The sequence below is a fragment of the Astatotilapia calliptera genome, chromosome 19, assembly GCF_964374335.1.
Source record: "Astatotilapia calliptera chromosome 19, fAstCal68.1, whole genome shotgun sequence".
Classification (NCBI taxonomy): Eukaryota; Metazoa; Chordata; class Actinopteri; order Cichliformes; family Cichlidae; genus Astatotilapia; species Astatotilapia calliptera.
The window spans coordinates 29,862,763-29,878,135 of NC_137440.1; the positions used below are offsets into that span (position 1 = coordinate 29,862,763).

Consider the following 15,373-nt stretch of genomic DNA (forward strand, 5'->3'; position numbering starts at 1 on the left):
CAGAAACAGCAGATTCTCTGTGACGGATAGCGCAGAAGAAAGCCGGGTTGGAGCTGCCCTGGGAAGGCAGGAGTGTGCTGGTGTCAACGCAGAGCAACGCCATTTCACTACTAGCTAAGGGAACAGCAAACTGAAGCTACAGGTATTTCTAGCGGCTGTTTCTGGAAATCTTCTATTCGTTTCTTGTGAAAAAAGCTGCTCATCCCGTACTTAGCACAGCTTAGCTCTTCACGTAGGCCTGGGAACGGCCCTCAGGACTTTAACGGAAGGATGGGGACGGGTCAGAGATTTCAAGAGACACGGAGGCTAGGATCTGAGGAGGAATGAGGCCCGTGTGGGCAAATGTCCACCCCTCCAGAGAGTGTGAAAGAGAGTCAAAGTATTTCGGCTAACATTTGTGTGGTCAGTTCTGTCGCCTCTGTACTAATTGGATTGGGCAGCTAAGGCTAGTGCCTTGCTGTCGTTAGTTTGCTAGTTAGCTAGCCCATTCATAGTGTTGAGCTATAGCCACCTAGTCGAACTTAAAAAGTGGTGACGGCTCTTTTCGCTCATGGATTTATACACAGTAGCAACTGTTTATGACCGTGGCCGGAACACAGTTAATGTCCAGCAGTTGGACATTATTGCTCGTCATTCTGGGAAGTCATCTTTGTGACATGTGTTGTCTTTTCTTTCGTTTTCGAGGTTTATTTGAGTATGACGTGTGATAAATGATCTAGCTGGGCTAGCTTAGGCCACTTCTGCTTTTTCTGTGATTACATGCTGCGATCATTGACAGTGTTCCTCTAAGTGTAAGAATAGCTGCCATTGCTGACTAGTCAGCACAAGGCCCACGATGCTACGTGTGGCATGACCTAGCATGCTGGGACATTTAGGGCTCAGCTGGTAAATGTTGAGGTGACTCGGGGCTATATCACCAAGTTTAGGTGCTGGCAAGTACAATAAAAAGGGATTATAATGGGGTTAGCGACCAAACACGTTACTGTTGAAAAGTGAGACTTTGTTAAACTGACTTTTACTCACTAAGTAAACACAAAACTAAAGTACGTCTCTGAAGGAGCTTGAGATTTCTTCCAAGACCTCACTGCCCCTATTTTAAAAAGCCTTTAGGGTTATGCCTCAGCTCCCTCTCTCTTTTGATGAAAGCATTGTTAGCTTTGCTTTACAACAGTGCTCGTTTTAGTTTCTTTGAGGTCTGTCTGTAGATGGGTTCTAATCTGAAGTGTTTTACTGTTGACATACTTTCCTGGATAAAGCCTGACAGGCAGGATCATATCCTTGCAGATAACCTTTTTGTTAATGTTTTCTAATAAAACCAAAACCACAGTCACTGTGTACTTTGGTACTTTCTGTAGTTTATTGCCAGAAGATTGATAAAGATGAATGTCAGTATTCAGAGAGAGCCAACTTCCATTTGACTTAACAATAAATCTAAGGTAGATTATTTTAATTGCCTGACTATCAGACTCTTTGTGAGTAAAAGGTGTTGTTGGTGAATATGATATTTCTTAAATTTTAAGAATAAAACAACATATTACAACAGTCTAGCTAATCTATGCAATTATTATAAATCAGAATACAGACACAAAACATGTAAATAAAATACAAATGACATGTAGAGATGAGGTTGATATAATGGCATCTCCTTTGAAGGGCAAAAAAACCCCCCACGCTCAAGAGTTTACTTTATTAGACAATGGTGGAGGAAGTAGAAAAAACAGTGGTCCATTTTTAACCCCCCATTTGTTTGTGGTTTGTGCTCCTCTTTTCTGTCTTCTTACCCATTTACTCTCCAAATGGTAGGGCCTGTAAATTGCCCCTTCCTGACCCTAGTACTGCCAGATGTCACTTCCTGTTGAAAAGCAGGTCTTCTTTCCCACTGTCGCCAAGTGCTTACTCAGGGAAGACCATCTAATCATTGGAATTTCCCCTCTAATAATAAAGTCTTTGTCTTGAAGTGACTGTTGCTGTAACCCTGTACTAAACTTGAATTGAAAATGGCGCACTCTAAAGAAGCAATTTTCTTTTCATTACAAAGATGTTCTTCATCATTTCAAAGTAATTATAACATTAAAACATAAAGGTAAAGTGACTGCTAGTGCACCTCCTACAGTTTGTCGTGAACATTGACTTGCTGCTAGAAATAAAAAATCCTGCAGATACAGTCGTTACAGTCATAACGATTATATGAATTTATTATGTTATTACCACTTAATTACATTTTGTAACACATTTTCATTTGGCCGTCTCCCCACCATTCTACTGTAGGTTTGATCCAGAAAAATAGTTTTCATTTTTCATAGTATTTATTAAACTTACATTGGCTATATAATGTATTGTAGAGAAACTGCACACTTGCTAAAAAAGCTCAATTTTTCTGTAGTGTCCTGGACTATAGATGTGTTTTAAAATGACTTGTTGTCTATTATACATTTATTATGTATGCATGGCCTGATTTTCAATTACTCTCTGTATTGCTTTTTGGATCTGATAGTTATCAGGAGTTGTCTCTGTGTCCATGTCTGCCAAAATCAAGAGGGCTGGCCAGCCAAGTGGTTAGATTCCGGGGAGCCAATAACCCGGGAGGGCTTTGTCCTGCGGGCTCATTTTGATGCTGGAACAAGCCTCAGGCCGTACAAAAAAAATCTCATGCACCTTCCAGTCTGAGGCTAGGGACTCAAAGCAACCAAGCCTCATACCTTCATACTGCTTACCCCACCCACACTTTAAATACCAGGAAGAAACGCGGAGTTATTTTGGCACATAATGTACTCTGGCATGGGAGTGTCCTCTAATATGCAATCAGCAATTTCCTGATCTAGCAGCAACTGAAAGTTAATGATTTTATTTACACTAGAAACTTGTGTTTGTAGTACATAGTTTAAAAGGGCTTCTTTATGTTTTGACCTTTTTTTAATATATAAAACCTGCAGTGTGTTCCAGGTAGTTAATGCTTGGGGCAGTCTCATCCAGAACTGTGAAATATATTTTTGGTTTTTAAGTGTTTCTTATTGGTTCAAGTGTAAAGCTTTAACGCTGAATGAATGGCACATTTTCTAATGAGGTCACAGATAAGATACCTGTACAAAAGACCAGCACAGAGTAAAATCTCTTATAAAGACCACATCTTGGTGCATGCTTTCACAGATATGTCTTTGCACACCGTTTATGTTTTCTGTGAGTGTGAAGGAATTCAGTCCTTGGGTTGGTTGAATAAGACAGCCATTTTCAATCAATTATTAAGATGAGACAATCTGATGTATTTGAGTCAAAGTAAAAGTAAAAATGTTATATAATAAAAACTGGACCCAAAAAAAATGTTTCAAAGATGTTACATAATGGGGAGCTCGTAGTTTGTTCACAGGAAAGGCGTGCTGTTTCAAAGACAAACAATTTTTCAAAATTGGATCAAATAGTAGTCATAATGAGCCTGATGTGTTTTTATGTGCTGCGTGTAATGGGAAGGGTTGGGCGAGGCAGGGAGGGGAGAAGGGAGTGAAACAGTATCAACATTATACTAAGCCTGCCAGTCCACAGGAAGCCCTGCAGTGGAAAGTTATTCTTAAATGTATTATCATGGGTAATCTGCTTATTCCAAATTACTAAAGACGTCTGCTCTACAACAGTGACTCCTACGCTGTATTGCTGCCACAAATCTTGAGTATAGTGGGATTGTGTCGCACTTCAGGTCACTCACTGTCGCTGCCACTCTGCATTGTTAGACACAATACTGCTGCCGTCACCCAGGGCTTAACTTACCCCCACTGTCAAAACACGGTGGTTTAATTTTTGTGATAAGTCGCCGTTTTGCACGTGGTGTCATTGTGTGTTGATTTGCAAGAGGTACTTTGCAGCAATGTTGTAAAATGGTTCGTTATTTATTTATTTTTAGTAAAGTTGCTGCCATTGCTGGAAATTTGCAAAGGATGTGACAAAAACATCTTATCGGGGCGATTAAAGCGAAAAAGATATGAACTAGGGAGGAAAAACTGGAGCCTAAAGGGGAAATTTAGGGGGGAAAATGCCAGTTTGTGCTAGTTTATTCTTGCTGCATAGCCTTGAGGAGTCAGCTCAAACTCACCACATAGTTCCTAGAAATATCTTTGGCAGATGCAAAGCTGATGATGTCTTAGGACCACTTGACTCTGTAAACTCTGTTTGGGGTGGAAGAACATCATCTTCTTTTGGCTTTATGCAGGCGGGGGCCGAACTGCAGCTGCAGCAGATCTCATCCTGTGACACTTGGACGTAGGTGTATTTTTGCCCCTTGCAAATCCGGTCCGATATGAGTTTAGAATAACCACCGTGTCATTCTTGTGGGGGCTGAAAGAGGGAGGTGACTATTTAAGACACCGTGAGCCATTTTCTTTTTAGCCTAGTTGCCTTTCTAATGATCTTGACCTATTTGGTCCCCTTTTAAACCAGGGCAAACAAAATTGAGTCTCACAGTCAGTGTTTTAGGCACAGGCGTGTCTCTCTGTACACAAGTTACACATGTGTACATACGTTAAGCTGTGTGGCTGGGGGACTGTCTTCTAATTGGATCATATTGCTAAGAGGGGGCAGGGTGTGAAGAAGAAGAATCTCCTCTCCTACCTTCTCAGCATTACTGGTGTGCTTACACTCCGGCCCCTATGTACACCTATCATAATCAATTTCCACTCATGAACTCTGCCTAGAGAATCAGGTCTGAACACTGTTCTGAGGTCTATAACCAAAGAGTTTGTGTAAAGATGCATGCAGTTTCAGGGTCTGAATAGTGAATTCAGTGTCCAAGTGAATTAAACCGGGATTCTTTTCTGTTTTCAAAAAGATGTCAGTTTGCAAGGAGATCTATAGCTCTGTCCTTCACTCTCCTGTCTGTGAGCTCAGTAAGCAGTTTCCTGTTGAGTCTGTTTTTGCAGTTGCAAGTTTCAAATCTTTGTGAATGCAGCATGTTGTTCATTCTGCGTATTCTAGTCCCCATTAAAATCAAAAGGCAGATAAACTGGGATATTTTTTTACAGTGTGACTGAAAAAGCGCTAGCCTGTGAGAATGCAATTTCTTAGCCTTTGTGAGGGATCCACCCTTCACTTGTCACATTCAGCCATCACTCTGGCTCCTGTGACTGAAACTTAATATGCTCGCTGAGAGACCAGCCAGACTTGTTAGATGGAAAGCAGCAGCAAGCTGACTGAGTGTATAAATCCTATAAATCTCATTATATCAGTTTCAATGTTTGAGCAGTTTATCCCCTCAGGATCTGCTATTTAGCTGTCTTTATCAGTCTATTAGACTTTATCTATTAAAATTTCAAACCAATATTAAGTGTAAATTGAACAAGATAAGTTTCCTAAACTAAGCTTGGTTTTGTTTTTCTTGGGTTATTGTCCACTTTCAGAATGGCGGTGGATATCTACGACTCTCAGTACCTGCTCATCCTGGCCCCTTCACTGGTCATCGCCCTCATGTTCCTCTTCTTCTGGCTTTTCATGAAAGAAACCTCCTACGATGAGGTGCTTGCTAAGCAGAAGCGTGACCTCAAGTTGCCACCAAGCAAGCCAGACCCCCGTAAAAAGAATGAAAAGAAGAAGAGCAAGAAGAAGGAGAGCTCCAGTGGGGGAAGTGGCGGAGGAACCGGAGGTGGGGGGGAGTCAGAGGAGGATTTGCGGGATTTCGATGTGGCTGAAGGTGCCAACAGCTCCACTGTGGAGGTAGAGGAGGAACCTGTGTCAGCTGCTACCCCTGATCCTGCTCTACCTACACCCACTCCCTACGTGCCTGTTTCGGTGTCACCAGAGGCTCCTACTGGTCTGAGAGAGAGAAAGAAGAAGGAGAAGAAGGCTGCCAAAGCTGCTGCTGCCGCCGCCGCTGCTGCTTCCGCTACCGCCGCCACCACAGTTTCTCCCTCTGAGGAGCCAGAAGTGAACGGCTCCAAGCCAGTCAGCTGCAAGACAGAGGCACCATTGGCTGCAAGCAAACAGTCCAGCACACCCTCACCGAAACGTGAGGTTCAGGTCCAGATCCAAGCTGTTCAGGCTCCCGTTCAAGCTCAGACACCTCCCCAGATTTCTGGGAAAAAGAAGGAAAAGAAGAAACAAAAAGTGGAGTCTGGTTAGTAACCAAGGGTAATGTTTAAAATGGTTGCAGTTTTGTTTTTTGGGGTTTTTTTTGAAAAAACATGAGAACTGCAAGTAGCAGTTTCATTTGGTTAGTATTTGTTTGAAATTACAGCAGTTGTGGTGAAATTGAGAAGATATATTGCTGTAGTTGCTACTTTCTCAAGTTCGGATATTTGTGCCAGTAACTTTAATGATAATCGAGCATTCTTATTTAATCAATCAAGGCAACCTGAGAAGGTTTTCTGAACTTGCCGTCCTGTCTTTCCAGCAGATGAGCAGCATACAGAGGTTAAAGTGGAGCAGGCCCCAGCTACTGTCAAGAAAGAAGCTCCCATTGTGGCTGAAACCAAAGTTTTAGATGGTGCAACTCAAAGCGTGACCAGTGGCAAAAAGAAGAATTCTGCCAAGAAGCAGAAAACTGATCATGGTAATGATGATAAAATATTGCATTATTAATTAATAACATTAAATTTGAAGAATTTGGCTCTATTAAGACTCTAAAGACAAAATCTAATAAAGAGTATTTTCTGAAATCCAGTTGATGAAGCCCATATTTTGCCAGACTCAGCAGCTTCTGCTAACCACCAGACAGCCCATAACGATGACGCACCATCCAAAGGGTCTGGCAAGAAGCAGAAAAATGAGACTGATAAGGGTAAGAGGTGAAAGCGTGGGTTTTTAATCCCAAAATATTTGTAAGCCCTTTTAAACTCAGTTTCTCGTTTTTGCTGGCCTTAACAGAGAACACAGAGGTGAAACTGAAGGAGCTGCTCTCCGGTCTGTCCAGCCTGGCTCTGTCAGATGCAGAGGCCGTCAGTGTGATGGCTCTACTGCGAGAGAAGAGCCCTAATGCCGTGGACGCCTGGCACAAGGTGAGAGATTAATAAGAGATAAGCTGAATTGGGTGCTGTCACAAACAACATTCCACACTGTTTGCATTTGGCAGGCCACCCAGTGTTTGTAGTTGGACTTTCTATGCCTTCTTTTAAAATGTGTTCTCTTTCGCTGACAGTCCTCAACTAGGCCTGACCCGACTGCCCAGGAAAGGGAAAAGCTTCTGACAACTCTGCAGGAGGAGGCCTCCATTGCCAAAGACAAAGTGAAACAGCTCAGTCAGGTCTAGAGTCCAATCTTTTTCTTTCTTTTTTTTCTTTTTTTTTGTTCCCCCTAATGATTGTGACATGACTGATTTCCTTCCAACTTAATCTCTGTAATGCTGGAATAATTCCGCTTGGTTCAGTAAAATGCTTAATTTATCTTCATACTTTGCTTCAGGAGCTGCAAGTTGAGAAGCAGAAGACAAACAGGGTGGAATCAATGATGAGGGAGCAACGCGCAGCGATGGAGAAAGAACTGGGCAGTATGCAGGTCAAAGCACAGGGCACCTACCAAGAGCTCCAGACAATGCAAATAAAGGTGAAGCCTTACATTTCAACTATTTTCAGTACAGCAAGTACTGGCTTGTATTATACTTGATAACACTTGGGTAACTGCTAGTGTTGTTTAAGAAATGAGGAATTTCAAAAATATGAAGAAAAAAACTTCTGGCAGCTTCTTTGGCACTCCAGAGAGAGTTGGTGAAGACTCAGTACTGTTAATTGTGTGTAGTTTCAGCAGGTGAGGGAGCAGCTGGAAGGCCAGATCAGTCGATTGCAGCAAGAGAACAGCATCCTGAGGGACGCAGTCAGCTCCGCCACCAACCAGATGGAGAGCAAGTCAGTGTTACACAGCTGTTCACGCTCCCTAGAGTTCCATACATCTCTCATGCTCAGCGTAGTGAAGCATAGTGATTCCAGCTATCTCTCTTAGTCACCTCATTGTCTTTTTACCTTATCTTTCGTTACACAATAGTCTAAGCTATTTGTAGAATGCTTCTGCTGCAATTTCCCATACATATCCCTTAACAAACGCATTTTCGTGTCATGTACGTGTGCTTGATAGGAATTCGGCCGAACTAAACAAGTTGCGTTCCGAGTATGCCGGCCTGATGAAAGAGCTATCAGACAGCAACAGCAAGCTGCAGCAGGAGGAGCACCAGAGGAAGTCACTGGAGGTCAGCTACAAGCAGAACGTGTCCCAGCTGGAGGTACGCTAATCCAGATGCACGGCGTGTTTATTTAGCCTGTGCTTCAGTTTCCCCAGCTGAGACAAAAATGAACCGAGTTGTGCAAAACCTGGTCATGCTTCAAATCTGGTTAGCGGGTGTGGCAGCATTACTCGGGAAATGGGAGGAGGTTGTAGTGGAAGTCCCGGTGAGGGTTATGGGAAACAGAACCTGAGCTGGAAGGATTTTTGTTGCCTTTGGAAGCAGGAATGTTTGAGGCTTTGCTGTGTATAAACAACACTTTTCTTGCTAGACACTCAGATGAGCCTTTCCCGGCTTGTCGCAGACCACGATCATAAGATGGAGATTTAAATTGCTGGCTCGACACAAACAAGTCTTGGCAAAGAGCCTTAGTGCGAGAATTACACTGTGTAGAAAAAAATCAGAGAAAGAATCTGCACATAAGCCTCTAGATATTCTGATGGATTTCATAAAGTTTTAATTTCCTCTGCAAAATTTATACGATCGCTCAATTCCAATGAAAATGTATGGAAGGAAGGTGTTCACAGAGTTTGTATCTGTCTCCAGGCACAGCTGCAGGATGCTAAGCGCCGCTGGGAGGAGCTGCAAAACTTTATCCACAGTGTCAATGCCGAAAGAGAGAAAATTCAGACCTCCAAACAAGGTGATAAAACATAACATTGCACCAAACAAAAGTTTTAATTCTTGTGAACCCTAAAAAAAAAAAATGATGGTGGCTCAGTGACGGCTGTCGTGTGGTTGCAGAGCTCCACAATCAGCTGCTGGCAGTTGAGGCTGAGATGAGCAACAAGAACAAGGAGATCCAGACTCTACACAGCAGCCTGACTGAAGCTGTGGTCTCCAAGGACCGGCTGGAACAGAAAGTGAGGGAGCTGATGGAAATGTCCAAGCACAGTATGCAGGACGACTCGCTCCAGGCCCGAGTTCAGGTGTGCTCACAACTCGCAGTGCCAAACCTGCAGCAAGAAAAATGAAACTGTTATTGTAGTTACATGGAATGATATCAAAATGGATGTGAATGATCTTATAGTCCTCAACCTAATGCTCACTAATGACTTGTGTTTAACAGGAACTTATGAATGAGAACAAAAGTCTTCAGGTCCAGATCTCTACGCAGGTAAATGGGTCAACTTCACACACTTATCATTTAAAGTCAATATGGGATGAGTACCTAGATGGCTCTGTGTGTGTGTGTGTGTGTGTGTGTGTGTGTGAGTGTGTGTGTGTGAGTGAGAGAGAGAGAGAGAGAGAATGTAGGCTAATGACATTTCTGTTTGATATCTAGGCCACTCATGTCTCCCACATTGAGGAGCTGCAAAAGCTGTAAGAAAGATTTCATCTTCTCAGATATTGTGGATCACATTCCAGGCTGTATCACTGAGCTATATTTCATCTTTCCCTGTGTTGTTGTTGTTTTTCTTTTTTGCCTAGTCTGGCTGAAAAAGAGCTGCAGCGAAAAAGTCTGGAGGATTCTCTAAATGCTGAGAGGAGCAGTGGGGCTAGTAGAGAAACTAACATGCAGGTATTTTCAGAAGAGCACTTCACTACAGCTTCTCTTACTAACATTGTACCGGTTCATTAGTTTGCAGGAATGTGTTGCTGTGTTGAGTGGAAATGTAGTTTTGAAGTCCTCTTCCCCACGGGAAGAGGGCATGCTCAGATTTGCAGATATTTTGGGTTCAGATGACAAATTGATTTAATGCACTTCCTGGTATTGTAAACCTAAGACAGAATTAGGAATTCTTTATAATTTCCAAGTGATTGCACAGTATGTCAGATCCTCCACTGTCTTGGCATAATAAGTGTCGTCTGTATTCATCTGCAGGCCTTGCACAATGAGAACATGTCACTGAAGGCAGAGATTCAGAATCTGCAGGCACAGATTTCTGATCAGGTTAGTTGTGTTGCTTTGCTTTACTGTTTAAGAAAAAAGAATCCACTATATGTTGGTGTGGGTTTTTGTTTGTTTGTTTGAGAGGTTGTTTTTCATTTAAAACAATCTACTTTTGGATGTCCTCTTGCAGACTGCATCCCAGCTGGCTTTGGACCAGTTCCAGAAGAGGTGGGTATGAGAACTGGAACACATTTTAAATACATCAGCGTCTTAATCTGTCTATGAAATAAATGATCCATAATTCTTTGAACAGTGTCCGGGAGAAGGAGGAAAACATGAAAACTGTAGAGGGCCTGTTGGAGAAAGGGTTGATTGAGGTGGCCAACAAAGAGGAGGAGCTTAAGGTATCTGTTTTCTCTAAAAGACACAATCAAAACATGCTGGCTCATATAAACATATTTATCTGACCACAGCTTCCCCTAAGTGACTCTGCATAATACTGTTGGCCTGCTAACCACAATCTTTAATTGATATGAAGTCTTAAACTAATTTGTTTCCCCTAATATAGACTGCAAGGAAAGGGAATGAGTCACTTCAACAAGAAATTGAGGACCTTAAGAAAAAGATGGATAAACAGGTGGGTTCTAAAATGATTATTAAGAAGTATTTCCTGAATTTTTGATTCCTATTCTGTATATATTTTTTTTCCTTTTTTCTTCCCTCTAACTAAAGGTGTCTTCAGAGCTGATGGTGGAAGAACTCCAGAGCAAGTAAGATCAATAAAGTTTATTTTGATTATTTAGTACAAAGGTTTAGTTCCAACCATATCCTATTCATGAAAACAAAGGCTACTACTGACTCTGTAAGCATATAAAAAAACGACTTCCCCCTGGCAGTCCAGGACACTCCTAAGACACACCCCTCATAGTAGCTCTTTCAACATCCATTCCCATTGGAACAAGAGGCTGTCTATTGTTGAATGTCCTCTCATTGTTGATATTGTGAAGATAAGCAGATTTCACAGGCTTTACAATATAATGACCCTTATTTTATTGTGCTTCAAAGGATCCAAGAAAAGGAAACAAAGCTGAAAATGGTGGAGGAAAGTCTACAGGCAGCACAAGACAGCAGCTCGGCCAGAGAGAAGACAGTTGAGGTGCAGCCCTTTCCTTGTATCAGTATAAACAGTTTGGCAGATTTCAAAAGACCCTTTCTTCACATTGTTCTTCAGTGTTGTCCTTGTTTGGGCTCTTGTCTGAATCAGTTTTTGTCTCACAGGCTCTGGAGCAGCAGTTGGCTGCCTTGCAGGCAGAGATGGAGCAGCTGAGACAGAAGGAGACAGCAGAAGCGCTGACCAGCTCTGCTACTCAGCTCCAAGAACTCCAGGCTCAGTGAGTTAAATCAGCACCTCAGTGTAAGCTCCCTACGCACACGCCTTTCAAATCCGACTTTTGATGACCAACATTTGACCAACAGGCTGGTGGGAAAGGACCAGAAGATCCAGACACTACAGAGTGAGCTGGAGGCAAGGACGAAGGAGCTAAGCGAGAAGATTCAGCAGGTACAGCAACAGTGCTCATGTTACACATTTTCTGGCTAAAATCATCCAGATGTCATTTGAGGAGGGGGGGGCTCTCTTTACTATGTTAAAGGTTGTCGTCATGCTATAGCTTCTTTATTTGGCTGTTCCTATTTTAGTGTCATGAGATATTCAGTGCTGGTTTTCATTGTCTGTTTCTCTCCCGCACATATAGCAGTCCCACACGGTAGTGCCAAGCCCTGAGCTCCTTACAGCGTGAGTAGTATTGCATGGCATATCAAAACAATACCAACGCTGTTTTATTTTTTAGGCCTGTTTACTGTATTGTACCGGAAGTGTGATCAGTTTTGTAATGTGTGGTTCTGCTGTTTTCTGTCAGGTTGTCAGAGAAGGAGAAACAGGTCTCCATTCTGCAGGCTGAGCTGGCTGAGCTGAGGAACACCGTAAACCTTCAAAGGAAGAAGAATGATGTAGGTTTCACATAGCAATGACCTGAACTGTGGAATGGCACAGGTCAAACCCTATGAGCAATCAGCCCTGCCCATTGTGTTTCACAAAGCACTCCCCCCACAGTGTTGCACACTGCATATATTCATTCTGCCTATTGTTGTCTGCCACTCGCTTTTTGTTCATTTTAAATAGTGCTTTTTTTCCTTGTTTTGTTTGTTTTAAACCAAATACACATTTTTCTTCAGCTCAGGTTGTGTATGTAACACGATTACACACACATCAGTTCAGTGTCTGTTTTGGATTGCTTAAGCTGAGCATTGCATAAGAGGGCTTCCAGCCTACTCTTGTTGTGCTCGCCGCTGGCCATGACTGTTTCAGCAAGCCTGTTTGTGCTTGTGGGTGATTCAGAGCATTAGAAACTCGTCTCTCTTATTTTTGAGAGGTTTATTTAATCTGAGAAGCATATAAACATATTTGTATTATTATATGCACACTATAGTTGAAGACACTTATTTTAATTAGAAATAAAACGAATATTTTTTTACTAAATATACCTGTGCAGGCTGTGCATGTTGTTTTAAACCACACATGGTGTCAGAGTAGGACTATCAAGACTTTTTGTTTTTTACATATTTTTAGCTAGTGGAGCATGGATGAGAAATGCCTTTGGTTCGTTTTGTTACTCTACCAGTCTTTATTTGAGGGTCACTGAATGCATTCCCCCCCCCGAGGCTGAACTGAAAGTAGTATCTCTCTGGAACTGACCAAAACAGGAGCTTCGGGAGAAAAACTGGAGTGCAATGGAAGCTCTGTCAGCCACCGAGTCCATGCTTCAAGGGAAACTCAGCAAAGCTGTCAAGGTTCGACACCTCACCTCAGTCTGCTTCACTCTAGTTCCAATCTGATGCATCCCCCTCCGAAACGCTGTGTTTTGCCATAATCGACCCAGTGAAATTTCTTTTCTGCCATCATCCATAACAACGCTGCATACTCATTTACCTTCACTCCTCCCGCTCTGTTGTTTGGCCTCAACTTTTTAATTGGCTGTTTTTGAGCTGTTGAACTACAGTAATCTGCTCCCCCTCGGGCATCTCCGACTTTATTTAACAAATATTGGCCTCTTAAGTGTGTATACATAACTTTCCTTGACGCTTTTAAGTGTAAGAGGTTTATTTTTTCCTTTCCTTACCCAAAGCTTAGGTCGATGCTTGGAAATGAGTGTGCAGTGACTTAGAAATTCACTAGATGTCATTAGATTGAGATTCATTGTAATCATTTGCAGCTTCCTGTCGTCTCTCTGTCATGTGGCATGCTTTGTGACATTGTACTGTTAAGATCACCAGTTAATCAAAGAAAATCTGTTTAATTCAAATCTAGTCCTTTTTTCCCTTTTTGTATAAGAGAATTGTTAACATTCAAAGCTTGTAATGAATATGCAGCAGTCCTCTAATGTTTCTCAATGCTCTGTTCTCACAACTGAAACATCTTTGTTCTCTATCAGGGTGAACAAAGTGCAACTAAATCAGCTGTTCTTTTCATGCATTTCTACTTCATGTAGAGTTTGCTCCCAGATAGCTGTGCTATTAAGAGTTACAGTAACGTTTATTTCAGTCATCCTCCTACATTAGGTGAGGGTACATGCCGAACTATCTGCACAGCAGCTGCTCTCCTGCCATTTGAGTACAGTAGAAAGCACCTTCTCGCGCCTGAGCCAGGGAGTTCCTTGGCAGCTGTTGTGTGCTATCGGTGCATGCTGGTTGGTTGTATTCAGCTCCACACTCTGTGTCAAAGCTGTCTTGTGACAGCGTGTTAATGCAAACAGTGGTTAGACAGCCAGCTGGCTCGTGTATGGCATGCGTTCCCCCTTTCAGACCTCAGAGTTGATGGTGTGTTATTAGAGGACTGATCAGTACTTTTTGTTTGTTGGCGAGTATCAAGGTAAATTTGTGAACACAAATGAGAGATGCTCTGAATCTGATGTGACACATGGCCTAGCTGTGGTCCATTGATGCTTATGGTTTCTCAGAGTAAATGGAACTGGGAGTGAGATTTTTGTTTTTTTGTCCTTTAATAACGAGCTGGCATTATAAAATTTGTGGGATTTTGATTGAAGCAGTCTGATCACTGGTTTGAAACAGATTGATGGGGGTTAAGAGAAAGTTGGTGGTTATATTTGCTTGGATGACCACTGGACCTTGTCATCGAAAATATCTTAAGTATTTAAACAGTCATTTGTTAATCTCCTCTTCTCTTTTTATTCCTTTACAATTTGCTCCCTACCTTCTAGGAGAACCAGACAGCGCTGGCTGTATGTCAGGCTGAGTGCCGAGATGTTCTGCACAGACTTCTGCCACATGTGCCTCTGCCTTCTGAACAGGTATGAGAGGAAACATTTACCTCTATGCTAAATGCATTTTTACACTACAGCTACATGTTTTGTGGTTGATGTTTACTTCATTTTTCCACCTTAATTGTCCTGTAGAACCATCAAGAATGGCTCCAAAGATTTGAAAGGGCAGCAGGTGAAAACTCAGCTCCACAATCCAGCCCTGGATCAGGAGACTCGGAGGTAAATTTGGAAAAAATGCAAAGTTGAACATCATTCCTTTTTCAAATGAGTCCATCAGTAAGTACGATCCACTTTCTAGGAACTGGCTGAGAAACTGAAAGAAGCTGAGGAAACTCAAAGGGTTCTACAGAAAGACTGTGAGACGTACAAGAAGGTTTTGGCAGAGACAGTAAGAGTTATTTTTATTTTGCTTTTGGGTTTGTTTGTTTGGGGGGGTTCTATTTTTAGTTTTTTTTTAGGGGGGTGAGGGAGTTGCCATCAGTTCCCATTATGGCAGCACAGTGATCTCCCTTCCAAATGGAGCTGTCATTTCTGTTGTGTCCACAGGAGGGCATCCTGCAGCGCCTCCAGAACAGTGTGGAGCAGGAGGAGTCTCGCTGGAGGGTGAAGCTGGAGCTATCGCAAGCAGAACAAAGAGAGGTATGGATTCAGGTTTAGCAAGAGATAAAACTCCAAAATGCACAGTCACTGAAGTGAAATATTGAGAGTTCTCTCTCACTGGATCGTTCTTCTTTCTTTGATCTCAGATGAGCCAGAAAATCGCAGCTTTGGAGCAAGAGGTCGAGAGACTAACTGATGAAGCAGAGTTGGAAAATGTCAGTAAACCAAACACACAAAAAGTCTACAATGTACACTCGCAAATGTCCTGTTAGAGCGGCTGTCATTTGTATCTCTGCTCATCTGTTGTGCTCTGTAGCTGAGAAGAGAAAAACAGCACTTGGAGTCTGAGTTGGAGAGGGCAGAGCGCGAGAGTGCCACTTATGTGACAGAAGTCAGAGAGGTGAGCAGAAA

At 42.4% G+C, this 15,373-nt stretch overlaps 1 protein-coding gene and 1 long non-coding RNA gene across 9 annotated transcripts in view; one reads left to right on the forward strand and one right to left on the reverse strand.

Moving 5' to 3' along the window:
• Positions 1 to 15,373, forward strand: part of ktn1 (kinectin 1) — an 18,755-nt gene continuing 3,382 nt past the window's right edge. For 2 of the 8 annotated variants that reach the window (XM_026151138.2, XM_026151141.2), the window contains exons 1-31: positions 1 to 142; positions 5,382 to 6,094; positions 6,371 to 6,529; positions 6,641 to 6,757; positions 6,844 to 6,974; positions 7,115 to 7,219; positions 7,378 to 7,518; positions 7,711 to 7,817; positions 8,044 to 8,188; positions 8,735 to 8,831; positions 8,933 to 9,117; positions 9,258 to 9,305; positions 9,474 to 9,511; positions 9,620 to 9,710; positions 10,014 to 10,082; positions 10,213 to 10,250; positions 10,336 to 10,426; positions 10,591 to 10,659; positions 10,755 to 10,792; positions 11,088 to 11,178; positions 11,301 to 11,413; positions 11,499 to 11,583; positions 11,777 to 11,817; positions 11,942 to 12,032; positions 12,786 to 12,872; positions 14,300 to 14,389; positions 14,495 to 14,581; positions 14,661 to 14,750; positions 14,909 to 15,001; positions 15,109 to 15,177; positions 15,279 to 15,362. In XM_026151138.2, the coding sequence (XP_026006923.2) occupies positions 5,383 to 6,094; positions 6,371 to 6,529; positions 6,641 to 6,757; positions 6,844 to 6,974; positions 7,115 to 7,219; positions 7,378 to 7,518; positions 7,711 to 7,817; positions 8,044 to 8,188; positions 8,735 to 8,831; positions 8,933 to 9,117; positions 9,258 to 9,305; positions 9,474 to 9,511; positions 9,620 to 9,710; positions 10,014 to 10,082; positions 10,213 to 10,250; positions 10,336 to 10,426; positions 10,591 to 10,659; positions 10,755 to 10,792; positions 11,088 to 11,178; positions 11,301 to 11,413; positions 11,499 to 11,583; positions 11,777 to 11,817; positions 11,942 to 12,032; positions 12,786 to 12,872; positions 14,300 to 14,389; positions 14,495 to 14,581; positions 14,661 to 14,750; positions 14,909 to 15,001; positions 15,109 to 15,177; positions 15,279 to 15,362 (3,402 nt within the window). In that variant the 5' untranslated portion in view covers positions 1 to 142; position 5,382. The remainder of the gene's footprint in view (positions 143 to 5,381; positions 6,095 to 6,370; positions 6,530 to 6,640; positions 6,758 to 6,843; positions 6,975 to 7,114; positions 7,220 to 7,377; positions 7,519 to 7,710; positions 7,818 to 8,043; positions 8,189 to 8,734; positions 8,832 to 8,932; positions 9,118 to 9,257; positions 9,306 to 9,473; positions 9,512 to 9,619; positions 9,711 to 10,013; positions 10,083 to 10,212; positions 10,251 to 10,335; positions 10,427 to 10,590; positions 10,660 to 10,754; positions 10,793 to 11,087; positions 11,179 to 11,300; positions 11,414 to 11,498; positions 11,584 to 11,776; positions 11,818 to 11,941; positions 12,033 to 12,785; positions 12,873 to 14,299; positions 14,390 to 14,494; positions 14,582 to 14,660; positions 14,751 to 14,908; positions 15,002 to 15,108; positions 15,178 to 15,278; positions 15,363 to 15,373) is intronic. The other 6 variants (XM_026151142.2, XM_080294043.1, XM_026151140.2 and 3 more) reach the window with 5 other exon arrangements.
• The window catches only part of LOC145422556 (uncharacterized), a 14,188-nt gene continuing 7,437 nt past the window's right edge, over positions 8,623 to 15,373 (reverse strand). Inside the window, exon 2 of the long non-coding RNA XR_013903865.1 lies at positions 8,623 to 9,144. This is a non-coding gene — a long non-coding RNA (uncharacterized LOC145422556). The remainder of the gene's footprint in view (positions 9,145 to 15,373) is intronic.